Below are 13,876 nucleotides of genomic sequence, written 5' to 3' on the forward strand. Positions count from 1 at the left end.
GTCAAGGCAATGCTATGATGTGATCATTGTGGTGTGCTGGAGTGAGAAAAGGGCATGGAGTTACTCAGGGCTCCATAGTAAGGCAAGAGCCAGCATTTTGCTAATTTTAAGTTAGTGACCTGACTATGCCCATTCCTTCTATGCAGAATCTTCTTGCATTTGAAAGTGGATGGAAAAGTGAGTTTACTTCCTTATTATCTTTGATATGTTTTGGATTCTCTCAAGAAAGCAAAGTCCATGAAGCAGTGACCATGCTGTTTGGTCACCTCCAACCTCCATATTAATCGATTTTTGTGAGAGGAATCATATGGAGGCTGGAGGTGACAAAACAGCATGGCGTGGTGAATTGCATCAATGGCTGAAATCCTGGCATTCTTACTTTCTCTATTTTGTTTTTAAAACTTGACTTTGTGGCTGGTAAAAAAATGTCTTGAGAATCATTTTTGAAGTTCATTTTAGGTACTAAGAACCTTAGAACTGAAGTACCATGAGGATCTATCTGGATTGGAGTGCCTTATGCAGAGTTTGCCGGTGCTACTGTACCCATGAGCCAAGCTGCCAACCTTTTCCCCCACTCTGCAAGGAAATGGAGCAAAACTGCCTGGAAACAAGGCTAAGTCGACCACCTTGATCAAGGATCTTTGTGGCAACGAGGTTTATCATGGTGGATGACCTAGCCCCCTTTTCTAGAGAATTTTTGCTGGGGAGTCTTTCTTATTCCTATTCAAGCCAGTGGATGGTATTCAAACAAAAAAGGAGCAAGAATAACAGATGAGAGCAGAGTGGGTCAGAACAAGAACTGCAGCACTGCAGTGCAATATTTTTTACAAGTCCCGCCTTCTTATCAATTAGTTCTCTTAAAATGCAGCCCGCTTGATCAGGACATATGCATTCTTATGCCTCCTCATTGTTAGCTGCCATCACAGTGTTATATAGTAATGAATTTGTTAGGTTAATTATTAATTTTATTGTGCCATCATGTAATTACAAATGATACCATCTGCTATTGATAGTAAATATTAACACTGTCATTCAAAGACTGCTTCTTGCAATTATTGCCTTTATATGTGGCCTCCACAGTGCCTCTAAATGACATGTGCTTACTTTGCAGAGGATTTCCAAAGAAAACAGGCAGAACTGCCAGGATTGCATCTGATGAAGAAATTCAGGGCACAAAAGATGCTGTTATACAGGACCTGGAAAGAAAGCTTCGTTTCAAGGAAGATTTGTTGAACAATGGCCAACCAGTATGTAACCCCAGATTCAAGTGGTACATTAGGCATAGTTCTCTGGGCTAAGTTCTAAACTGTTTCCTCAGTCTGTCTAAGTCTGGAAAGAAACCAAAGCTCTAAAATTCACCTGGATGTCAACTTCATATTACAGTATATTCTGTCTCGTTCAGCACAAAATAAGAATGAGGAAAACAACACAAATAGACATGTAGGTCCATAGATCCTTCTACGCAAGCTAATTTGCACACACACTCCCAAGTGAGGGACCCTCTAAACTGGCTTTTGAGAGGGGCTAGAGGGCTGGGGATAAATTGGCAACATTCTTCTGTACAAGCAACTTTTCTTGTATAGCCTTCCTTCTGCTTGTGCAGCTAGATCAAAGCCACAGTTATTAGAACAAACAAGTGATACATCTGTCTCTTTTTTTGGTCCCTGAGAATGGCTGTATTGTACTACACAAGAAAACTTGCCTCCTGTTTTTAATTCTAAAACTTTGAGGGTTGAGAGATAGTTAAGCTTGAATATGTCTTGGCATCTCTTTTGTTTTTTTTTTAGAATGGCCCCTCTGTTCTTTAGTTACTTTGCTATTGTGAGGGTTGTATGAGAATTTTGCTTCACTTCTCAAATCATCAGAATTTGCCTTGTTGGCAACAAGCACAAATGCAAACGGGAGAACGTTTTTCAGAAAAAGCTCACACATTCTGGAACTTGTAGTTGCATTTTAAATATGCATGTTTTAAATGTACATTTTAACATGTGGATTTTTTTAAAAAAGTGGTTTCATGGTCTAGTTAACAGCAAAGTGTACAATTTTGGAAATGTACACAGAGATTATGCATTTTTTTCCATTTGAAATGGGCACTTTTCCCATTTGGGTTAAAAGAATAGCAGATCTCAAATGAAAGCTGAAACAAGGCAAAGTGGAGTTCAGAGAATCTCAGAAAGCTTGAGTGTCCCTGGTTCTCCTATATGTATCTATTATCATTAATTCTGATGCTGTAAGGGAATTCACCTAATGCTTCCACTGCAGCTAGAAAATAGGGTGCTGAGGAGCACTTTCTTTCTTAACTCCTGGTTAGTTTCATTTGGACCTGCTGGGAAGTATAAGACTGTTTTATGTGCCTTCAACAAAATGGTTTACATTTCAGTAAACATTCATATTTCTATCCATTCAACACTGCTAATGTGGAGGTTACAAGAAGTCTTGACTGTTTTGATTGATACAAACTGAGTTATGTACCTAAGATATGGCTGCAGCCCAGCATTTGTGTGTAAGAACACAGTGAGTTTTTAGGACGTTTGCCAGGAGTGTGAATTCCATATATACACCAACTTCTAAACTGTAGCCATAAGTTTTCAACTGTATAACTGTTAACCTGAATCGTTCAGCTGAAATTTTCATATACCTTTTCATTTGTACCTTCTTTATTTTTGATGGATAATTTTATAAGTAGGAAATAACATCAGTATTACCTGGGCTACTGGAAACCATTTTTTTTCTTTTTCATATGGACTACGTGGATCCATTTTTTCTTACATTTGCTTTGAGGTCATCACTCTGCCAGTGCACACTTTATAAAAGAAATAGAAAAATTACTCCAGTAGGTTTGTTTGTTTGTTTTTTCCTAAGATGCATAGAAGAGTGAAAGGTGGAAGTGGACAAGCACTCAAAGCATGGTAGGCACTGCACAATGGGAGATTTTTTTTTTCCCTTTCTTCAGGCTTGTAATAGGTTTGGTCCATGGGTCTCCTCCTGCTGCCAGAAGAAATTTTCCTCCAGCAGAAGGAACCTTTGGATCTGGTCCAAATACTCTAAAGATGCATTGAGGATGGTGATGGTTGCTTTGTAGTGCTGAGTTGTGCTCAGGTCTATGTCTCATGCAGAAACTTCCCTTGCACCCTCTGAAGCAGCTTTCTCCCCGCTGGTAATCTCCAGGCATTTTGGACTCCTCCCCAGAATTCCTGAAGGTTAGCAAATGAAGTCTAGACTATCTGGAGAGCACCAAGTTGGGGAAGTCTCCTCTAAAAATTCATTTGCTTTGGGGCTGTAAGGATGAATTGTGCCTCCAATATTGTTCAGGGAGGAAATTGTGCTTTGGTTAGCAGAAATCTGGAAAACATTTCAAGAGGTGAATATGTTACATGGGGGTTGTCACCAAATTCTTTTGTGTGTGACATATTATAGTCTGTAATGCTTATCAGTAAGTGATGCAAACACCTCTTTCTCTTTTTTTGGTTTAGAAGCTAACATACGAAGAGAAGATGGCTCGGCGACTGTTAGGGGCCGACAGTGCGGCAACAGTCTTTAATATTCAAGAGCCAGAAGAAGAACCTGCAGGGCAGGTGAGCTTTGTCATGTTCTGCCTGCAGCTGCTTTTCTTCATTTGCTTCTGAAGTCTGGCAACAACAGTGCTTTTTCACAGAACAGAGAGCTCTACCTGACCAGATGGTTGTCTGGGCTGCTGCAGAAGGAGCAGTGCTTCCGACACACGTCCTGGCTGTCTGCGTGGAGTTGGCTGCACAGGGCTTTCAACTGAAGGGAAAATAGGCAGACCTGAAGATTTTGCTCCTGGGATTGTCCTACAGCTGTTTTCCCCATGACCACCACGAATGCTGTGGCTTCCCAGCTTTTGACTGTTTCAGTCCCCATTGTAAAAGGTCAAAATGTCTCCCCTGAGGCTTAGTTACTGGCAGCCAGAGCTTTTACTAAAATGCACTAGGAGAAGGGGGCATTCTGGCCCTGCCCCATTTGCCCTCAGTCCAGCCCACCCCTGGAATGCTGCTTGCACGAGCTCTTCCAAAATGGAGTTTGGCTCTCCAGCTACAAGAGGGTCAGCATTCCTGGTTTAACCAGACTATTGAAGCTGTTACGTACAACTGGCCTGTTTTCTGTAATGGCTCCCTGGGTGGTTTTTCCTTTCTAAACTCTCCAGGATTGTGCCTCAAGTTGACTTAAATGTGTCAACCTGAAGCAGAAATGGCAGTTGTCTGGAGTGTCCAGTTTCTCTCTGCTGGTGGAAAACTGTTTGGGTCAGAAGAGTTTAAACATATAGAGAGATGCATGGCTTATACAAGAGAAAGGAGTCATACAAAAGTCAAAGTCATGCAGTGCTTCCTTGCCCACAAGATAAAGTGGAAGAGCATCTGTTTGCATTAACATCTGTTTCCATTCTAGTTCATTCTGATCCTTGTCTGAACATAAAATGTGGACATTATCCTAGGATACTTTTTTGTTGTTTCCTTAATCTGCAGAATTTCAGAAATGAAACAGAAAAGACATTTCTAGATTTTGTCCAAATAGGTATTCTGATCAATACCTATTGATTGACTGTTTGCACTTTTACACTGCCCAGTAACCCCAGTTCTCTGGGCAGTGTAGAATACGTTAAATATATAAAATACAAACAATAACAATGCATAAACATGAGGCATAATTCAAGCAAGATAAAGCCAACAACAAAGAGTAAAAACCATACAACCCATAAAAGCAAAGTGATACTATCAGCAAATGTGTAACGATTTGGAACAGTGGTAGATCACAGTCAGCCCTCAGGAGCCCTCAGTGTAACCCCTGTCAACCTCCAAAATAAAGAGCCCGTCAAGTGCTCAAAGAGTCAAAATTGGCTGGTTCGTTCATTTTTATTTTTCCCATATTTGGCAGCTGTGGGATGAGGGGTAGCACCCACAGTAGAATTTAGAGATGAAAATTCCCCCTGACCTCACCATGTTGTCTGCTAAAACCTGTTCTGAAAATGTCTGGGAGAATATGAAGTTCTTTAACTGGCACCAAAAGACTGGAACACAGATGCCAGACAAGTCTCTCTGGGGAGGGCAGGCCACAGATAGGATGCCACCAGATGCCACCACCTTTGACCAACATAGTAAATTCTGAGAAAAGAGTTCTGTAAGTCTCCTTACTCAATTCCAGTACTCATTTTCTTTTGTGCCTTTACAGAGAACTGGTTCTGATGCTTCTATAGCAACTGAGGAGGATGTTCAAAAGGTTTCACTTTTCTTCTTCTTTCTTGGTTTGCTGTCCTCTTGTTGTCTTATTCTTTTCTGGCTTCACAAAGTTATTTCCAGAAATTAACAATCAACCTCTTTGTTTGTTGTGCATAATACTTTAACATTCATAGTATTTTAAAACATTGCTGGGATATACAGTAAGTGCCCCATGGCTCCAGCTGTTCTTGCAGGGGGGATGAGTTCCTTGTGTGAAAACCATTATGTCTAGCAAAGTTTTTTGCTCATTCCATCTGTAGCTCATGTGGGATGGAAGCTATCAATTACACTTTAAAAGTATAAAAGTGATCCTATCATATCAAGCTGGGGACTAACCTGAGTTCTTTCTATTTGATAGGAATACAAAGTCTCTAGCTTTGAGCAGAGACTGATCAGTGAAATAGAATTTCGACTAGAGCGTTCTCCTGTAGAAGAGTCTGATGATGAGGTGGAGCATGGAGAAGAGGCTCTCAGTAACAGTGTGGCACCATATTTTGTGATGAAGCTGAAACATTACAAGATATTTGAAGGAATGCCAGTGACCTTCACATGCAGAGTGTCTGGAAATCCAGCTCCAAAGGTGAGAGTTAAGAATCTTCTTCCTAGGGAAAGTGTCAGTGGGCTTTTTCTTACATTGGCAAGTGCCATTCCTTTTTGGAAGTTTCAGTCAAATACATTTCTTGTGCTTTCCCAGGTCTATAGCTCTATTAAATAACAATTTGACCTTGTAATACATGTATTGCTTTCCCCTACAGGTATCAGTTTTTCAGTATGCTCAGTTTGTTCTTTTTCTTAACAAGGATATCTATCCTGCTGAGACTTTCTGTAGAGTCCCTAATTCCATGAATGTGGGATTTATCTTATCATAGGCTTTTATTGGCATCTGCTGCTTTCATAGCAGTCGACAGCTACAGTAAGAATCACAAGCCCAGGCAAAAGACTAATGGCCAAAGGCTTCTGAGGCTATTGCCATGGTCCTGAAAACTGCAGCATCTCTTTTCCAAGATTGTCTCTGTTCCAAGGATTTCTTAGTCTGGGAACTGGGGCTAGTTATTCTCCCCAGGTTGGCCCAAATACCAGAACCACGAGTTGTATGCCTGAGCCATTATTTCTGCTTTTATGATACTTGTAGAAAATGGTTAGCCATAGAGCCTCTTTCTTGCCTGTAGCTTCGATGCCTTCCTGGCTAGTCAAGTTCATGCAGACCGTGGCCTCTCTAAAAGTGCAAGCAAGATAGACTGCTGCTGCTGCCTTTGTTTGACCACTGTTAGGGAAACTGTGGTCAGTGGGAGGCCGTGGTCAGATCAGGGGCTATGCCATATTACATATATGGAAAGCAACCCATGAAATTCAACATCCATGTCTTAAATTCCAACTGAGTAACTTCACCATGCTTACTTTAATTTCCTTGTTCCTGTAATTGCTTGGTTTTACCCTTTGCTCGTATGTCACTGTGCAAAATAATGACCATGTTACTCCTAATGAATCACTTAACAACATCCCCAGTTCTTGTCATGTCTTGCTGCCAGATTAAGCTCAGGATAACGTGGAAATAACCAGTTCTGATGCAAGACCTTTTCCTCACAAGTCTACACTCATGAAATCATTTCAGAAAGTGATTGCATGTATTCCAGTGATACATGGATAATACTGAGGGACTTGTAGCATTCTAAATTCCCTATTTCCCTTGTGAAGAATTGACCATTCATACATCATTCTAGAAGAAAAGACATATTACAGAATGGAGTAAGGAATCAAAGATCAAAGCAGTTTACCTCAAAACAGAAAAAGGAGAAAATTTTCAAAATTCTTCAAGACCCATTGACCTTGAACTGAATGCATGACACAATCACATAAGGCAAGCACTTCATTTTATCGTGATCATTACACTTCTAATTATACAGTGAAATGTAATTGCACTTGAATCCTAGCAAAGGTATCTGTGCACGGAAGGAACCTGCTCAGCAGGGAGGGCAATTTTTGTCAAGTTCTCCTCCTTGTAGCCCCACTCCTCATAGAGCCCCCCCCCCCCCAGATCTTGGGAACACATTTTCAGGGACACCTGAGGCTTCAGGGTTAAGGGAGATTCAGGGAAAGCAACCACCCCACATACGCTGACAGGTGCCATGAACAGAATTCAGCCCAAGTGATCTGTTCACCCATGGGATCAAAGTCCATATCCAGGATATTGACAAAAATGTACAGTTTTTCATAGTTTCAGATTTGATACCCATGTTTCAATTTTGAAAAATTCAGAATTTAATATTAAGTTGCAAGTCACATTGTTAACACTGTGATTCAAGTCTTATTATTAAAAGTTTAATATTCTCATGCCTCTAGATGCATATACACAAAGGGAAATCCATCACAAAAGGTGAAACTTTAGACTTGGAAAATCATACTTCTCAGAATTTTGGAATTCAGTTTTCTATATCATAAAGTGACAATCCGTGTTTTCTCCAAATTCTCTTAAACTCTGTTAAGTTGTGTGCAGTTAATACAGGTTTTTAGAAATTTTTTAATTCTTAAAATTAGATGGGAGAGTAGCACATGGCAGGTACATGGGGTTTTGAACATATACAGTTTTGGGCAAAGGGAGAAGAATTAACAATTGCATATTAATTATTACACAACAGAATTAAAATTTAAGAAGCCACTCTTGGAAGCAGCGTGCTGCTTTATAGTCATGTTAATTGAGGCCACCAGGTATACGCAGCTTAATGCATATGTGATTGCCAAATTCTTGGCAAGCTGCCTGATTCGGTAATGAAAGAAATGTGTTATAAAATAATTACTGGCTCTTACAAGACCAACATCTGTCAGGTAATATTATGACTTCTGTGAAGTGTGCAAGTTCAAACTTATTTTAGCAGTTATGCCTTAGTTAAGACCTAGAGGTTTATAAATGATAACATAATGTTTTATTAGAAACATAAAAGTTGTGTCAGCATATGAGAACATATTAACAAGGCTTTTGTTGGCATCATAGGTGTTTTGCAATCCTGCACATACATTCATTAGGAAAAGGAATAACTGACTATGGGGGAAAATTAAATAATGTGGGGAGGGGAATGCACTGGCATGCAGCTTTTGTCAAGACCAGTGATCCTTGTATGGGTATGGGTATCCTAATAAATATTTCTTGAATAGATGTTGCTAGAATTTAAAGATGTACCCTTATTTTGTGCATCTAAGTAGCAAAGAAGGGATGATGAAACACCATGAAAGCTGAAGGACTTGGTAGGATTAACCAAGAGTTAATCTGGCAGGAGCTTTGGGTCATCCCCGAAATTTTACTTTTTGCTTGGAAATGTAATTATGCATTAACAGTCCTAAAGAGTGGCTGATTGCCTTAAACCTATTTGGTTGAGGATTCCAGGTATCTTGAGAATAATTGAATCGTCTTACTCATTACTTGTTTTTCCACTGTTCAAAATCTTCCACACTTAGTCCTCCAAAGAACTAAAGATTGTCCTGTGAGGTTTCCCTGCACAGCCTTTTCATCTGCAGACAAATGACACACAAACCACTTAAGATTAGACCTGTGACTTCATTCAGGTGCTTAGTCAGTCAGAGCAGCAACTCATGCTGTACAGGAGCATTGCTTGGTTTGTCAAGTCAGTTTGTACAACCAGGTTCCGTGAATCTGATAGGATGGAAAATCATTTTTTACCAGTGATTAACAACCCAAATTCTAAACATCTGTGCTATTGCTGTCCTTTGCAGGGTACGTATGACATCATGTTCTATGACTGGGAATTGTTGAAGGAGTTAGTTATATCTCTCTCTAATTATTTATACTTGGTAACGCTACAAGTTTTAGGATTGGTCCAGAATTCAAACAAATATAACTTTGTATATATAGTGGATAAGGGGGGAAAACTTGTTTTCAAGCCCTGTCCAGTCCTTTCTAAATGAAAGCAGCCTTTTCTTTGTTTTTCACAGTTATTGGTAACGGTTCAACATAATTACAAGCAATAAATATATTATACACTAAGAAACTAATGCGCAGATGTTAGTTTCAGTGCAAACAAAATGAGGACAGAAATATTTGGTAAGGAAACCATAACAGAGAAGGACAGGAAGGAACATTCACTGAGAGCTAAAGTCTGAATGTGTAGCACTCATCGTAATGGAAGCTTTCCAATTTAACCTAACCGGACAGAAGCCTGTTGGCAGAGCAGCGTAGTTTTTCTGAGTAACAAACAATATTTCAACAAAATGCATCTGAGTTTCCACCATTGGTTTCTGATCACTACAGCATTACCTGAGCCCTGTGACCAGGGCTGATATAGTGAACATTCACCAAGGAGGAGTGGGACTGAGGCACCACGCCCTGTGCCACCTCCCCAGCCGACATGAACTGTGTAGATTGTTGGAACAAGGCCTGAGCACATACAAACCTTCACACTTTTGGGAATCATAGAAAATGTAGGCTCCCAGGTTACATAGATAAGCCTATATGTGTGCAGTATGTTCTGATGGTCTCTTGAACTTGTGTAAGTCAAGTTCATGGTCTGCCAGAATGATTCTCTCATCACCAGCAAATGCATTCCGTATACAGTCATTGATTGCATGACACCATGCAAAGGTGTTGAACATAAGGCGCTCAACTGCTCACAATACCTCATTGGCAGGAATGGAAACCACTGTGGCTTATTTTGATCCCCCTCTCAAACATAACCATGCACAAGGTTGCCTAGTGCTTACTATAGAATAAGAAATAAAAAGGAAAAGCAGGTGTTTATCCACAATTCCACTTTTATTTTCCGAAGGTTAGAACTGAAGCCCTAAACCTGTGCTCATATCTTCGTGCACTTTTGTTCTTGGCATCACTGTCCTATTGTCAACAGCCGATATATATTCACACTTAGCTTGCAAATATTAATGATACCTACTTTCTTTAGTGCTTACATTTTATTTTGGGATATAGATCTATTGGTTCAAAGATGGAAAGCAAATCTCTAAGAGGAGTGAACACTACAGGATGCAAAGAGAACCAGATGGAACCTGCTCTCTCCACACCTCATCCTCCACCCTGGATGATGATGGGAATTATACCATCATGGCTGCCAACCCACAGGTAAACAAGAACTTGGCTCCAGAATAAGCATGCTTTTGGGCACAGATCTTTGTAGGCACTTGCAATCTGACTTTTGAGTAACTTAATTGATGGATGATGTCATTTTTGAGCAAATAATACTTAAGGCTTCTCTTTTCATTTCATACCAGTAGGGCGGGACCAGTCCATGTTGCCAGGCTGAGAACACATTGCCATTGGGAGATGATTAAAGGCTTCTGAGCAGCTATTCTTATGCTGGTGTATTTAGGCAAGCTGGGCAGGCCACATATGGAAAATGCATCCTCACCCAACTATGCCAGCCATTCTTACTAATCTTATTCCCGGTCACCTTAGTGTGGAATTATATATTATGAGAAAACTGGACTCCTCGCAAAACTGACACCTCCATGTTGAGTTCTCTAGAAGCCCATAGTAGAATTTAAGGCATGTTCGGTGTCTTTATGGCATGTTCCACCCCATCAGGGCAGCCACTGATATGGAGTGAAGATACACTAGATTATGTGGAGGATGGCACATGTGGTGAGCACAGAGGGGACAGAAGAACTTAGTACAGGGCAGCAGAATAAGCCGTATCATTTTGCGATAGGTTGTACTCTAAATCAGCACGTCTTGGATGCTAACCAAGGTGAATACTTTAATGTAGGCTGTTCTTATTTACCATTATTATTCTTGTTTACTTCAGTAAAGTAATAACATCAAAATCTCAAGTCAGGGCGTGCTCTTCCATATAGGCTAAGACAGTGCTTTTTTTGTAAAATAAAAGGTGCCGGAACTCACCTCTTGGGGTCACACTTTTACACTAAAAAAGATGTTCAATTCACCTACTTTTTTTGAAATAAAGAACTTATTTACTTTTTGCACATAGCCAGTCACTCTACACACACATAAACATAATGGTCGCCGCCGGCAGTAAGCACTCAGCGCGCGACCACACAACCGATCCCAAGCTGAGCAGCGTTCTGAGCCGAGCAGCCCCCTCACAAGCAGCGCGGACACACACGCAGCCCGCAGGCACTATTTTAATGCTTTTTGCTGACGACCTGCTACGCCCGACAGGGCGATTCACAATCACATGAAAAAATCTGTCAAAAAACAGTACCAGAAGACCGTTCTGGTGCGTTCTATGACAAAAAAAAAAAAAAAAAAAGCCCTGGGCTAAGAGTGCCAAAACAGAAATGGGAAACCTCAGAATTTTGGAAGAGGGCTTATTTGTAGACCACACTTTCCCTGGAAAGCATTAACAGCTTTGCCCCATGGCACCCTATTCTGCAGTGGCAAAAATAAATTAAAGGGTGGAGTGGGAATGCAATTCTAACATTTCAGAGTGTGGCAAGGGTTGCATTTAGCTTGTTTGTATGCAGCTCACTTCTGGTCCAATGATATGAATTGTGAAATATAATCTCCCAGAAGAAAAGAAACCCATAGAGCATAGGTTATGCAGAGGCAGAAATCTTTACTTGTCTAATAGGGTAGGGCAGGGGTGAGCAACTGGTGCCCCGGCATTCCAAAAACTCTCTGCAAGCCACCTGTTCCACCCTCTGACAAGAGTGATTTGTCCTCGAAGTAACCCATTGAGAAGAGAGGAAGGAAGAGAAGACTGTAGGAGAAAAAGAGAAAGGAGGAAAGCAGAAAAAAGAGAAAAAAGTGTTCCTGTCCACATTTGGCTCTCTGGCTTCACATCCACTCTTCACCCATCCATTTCTGTAACCTAAAAAACCCCCCAATATAATAGTCTACTGAAGGAAACACTGGCTTGTAGCTTCAAATATTTCCAAACCAAGAATGGCAAGTTGTGTTGCATTTAAAAATAATGAACTCTTTCGCTAAGACACAGCTTATCCTTTGTAAGAGTGTTGTGGTCTGTTATGAATGTTGCTAGGTTACATAACCATAATGGTTCCATTTCTGCAAAGCTCCAGGCTTGTCAATGCTTTCTCTTGCGAGCTTGTGTAAAATGTATGGAACTTGACTTGATAGAACAAATATGAGGAAATGACATGCTAAACATTCCCTTTCTACATACAATTAATGGTATGATCAGAGACAATTTCCTGTATAGACTTAATTCCCAAAATTTTGAGTAATTCCCAAACTAAGCCAGAGGTCACTCCTGTACTGCAAGAAATGGTGCCAGCTTATCTGCAATGCTCAGCTGTGTTTTAGCATTATGTGGGCAAGCCTCTGGCTCATGAGAAAGCCTGTTCCTTCCTTTCTGGCCTGGCCATGAGAAGGAGATAAGACATTTTTGCTTCTGCTTTTAAACTCACCAGAGTACTGGGATATATCTGAACTTGGGAACACTTTGGTTTGGTTTGGTTAAGTTATGATTAGTAAGCAAACCAAGGCCTTAAAGTATTGAGCCTGGCCTCTTTGGTTAAACTGTGGTTCATTCAAACAAGCCCAGAATAAACTGGCTTCAGTTTTTGGCTGATTCAATAACCATAGTTCAGACTGCCCAGAGTTCCTTCAGGTTCAGTCATAATAAGGATCTCTAGTAAATTTTAAAGTAGCAGTTTTCCATCTTGTCATTAGAGTTTCACCTGGGGAAGAGAGGGGCAGAGGCGCATGTAAGCCAATTGTAGTTTAGTATAAATCTCTGGAAAGGCCCACAAATTAAATAAAGACTCCAGTGAGCCCCCAGTATCTGGCTGCAGAGGAAGTGGCCTGCTGCATTTCTGTGTGATTTACTTGCTAGCTGCACACCTGTCCCTGCGTGGAACAGGTAGTTGTCCCTCATCTCTTTGCAGGGCCTCCCATTTCACCCCTTTCTTCTTGTAGGCACAATTAATCTGTGCCTTTGGTATGACTTGATAGCTTACCTTTGTCAGTTGTCAGACCAAACCAAGTGGAACAGTGGTAATTTGGGTCAATATCCAGGATTGCAAGATGGTCAGGCAATTCTCAGCAATGGCAGATAATTCCCTGGTCATTACCCTGGCAACAGCTCATGTTTGGACTCTTTTAAATGTACAGGTGTACACTTGCAAAAGAATTGGATGGATGAACAGATGGATGGATGGATGGATGGACGGACATCCGTAACACATTAGAGGGTGTCAGTATTTGCAAATGCTGCGCAAATACTGAATTACATTAGAGGGTTTAATTTTAAAAAGTGGTTTACAACTGTGGACAGTTAGACACTTTGAAAGGGCCATCATTGCAGGGATTGTGAAAGCCAGCTGTCAAGCCAGAGATTGTATCTCAGGGTCAAAAAGCTATGTTTAGCTGAAAACACCCCACAGTCACCATGGCGAGAGAGAGACAAGTTGGCCCTGCTGTGTTGTCCTCTGGGATAACGATGGGAAGACCAAGAGGGAAGGAGGGGGGAAATTCCCCTTGCCAAACAAATTGTCTGCTTGCCATTCCATGGATTGTTTGTGAAACAATCGTAGTACCTTGGCTTATTGCCAGAGTGGGTTGTTGTGATGTGCAAACTCACCCACTAGGTCACCATCAAACCCAGCACAGTTGACATTTGACTAGCAATAGCTCTTCATGGTTTGGGTCAAGAAGTTTTCCAACCTTGCCTGGCAGGGTCAGAGATTGAAAGTGAGAC

General features: G+C 40.9%; 1 protein-coding gene across 7 annotated transcripts in view; it reads left to right on the top strand.

Annotated features, from left to right (window-relative positions):
- The window catches only part of PALLD (palladin, cytoskeletal associated protein), a 265,196-nt gene that overhangs the window by 237,838 nt on the left and 13,482 nt on the right, over positions 1 to 13,876 (top strand). For 6 of the 7 annotated variants that reach the window (XM_044430707.1, XM_044430706.1, XM_044430709.1 and 3 more), the window contains 5 exons: positions 1,112 to 1,247; positions 3,474 to 3,575; positions 5,188 to 5,235; positions 5,593 to 5,814; positions 10,168 to 10,317. In XM_044430707.1, coding sequence (XP_044286642.1) covers positions 1,112 to 1,247; positions 3,474 to 3,575; positions 5,188 to 5,235; positions 5,593 to 5,814; positions 10,168 to 10,317 — 658 coding nt within the window. The remainder of the gene's footprint in view (positions 1 to 1,111; positions 1,248 to 3,473; positions 3,576 to 5,187; positions 5,236 to 5,592; positions 5,815 to 10,167; positions 10,318 to 13,876) is intronic. The other variant, XM_044430708.1, reaches the window with a different exon arrangement.

This window comes from Varanus komodoensis, unplaced genomic scaffold (genome assembly GCF_004798865.1).
Source record: "Varanus komodoensis strain SLA01 unplaced genomic scaffold, ASM479886v1 scaffold21, whole genome shotgun sequence".
Classification (NCBI taxonomy): domain Eukaryota; kingdom Metazoa; phylum Chordata; class Lepidosauria; order Squamata; family Varanidae; genus Varanus; species Varanus komodoensis.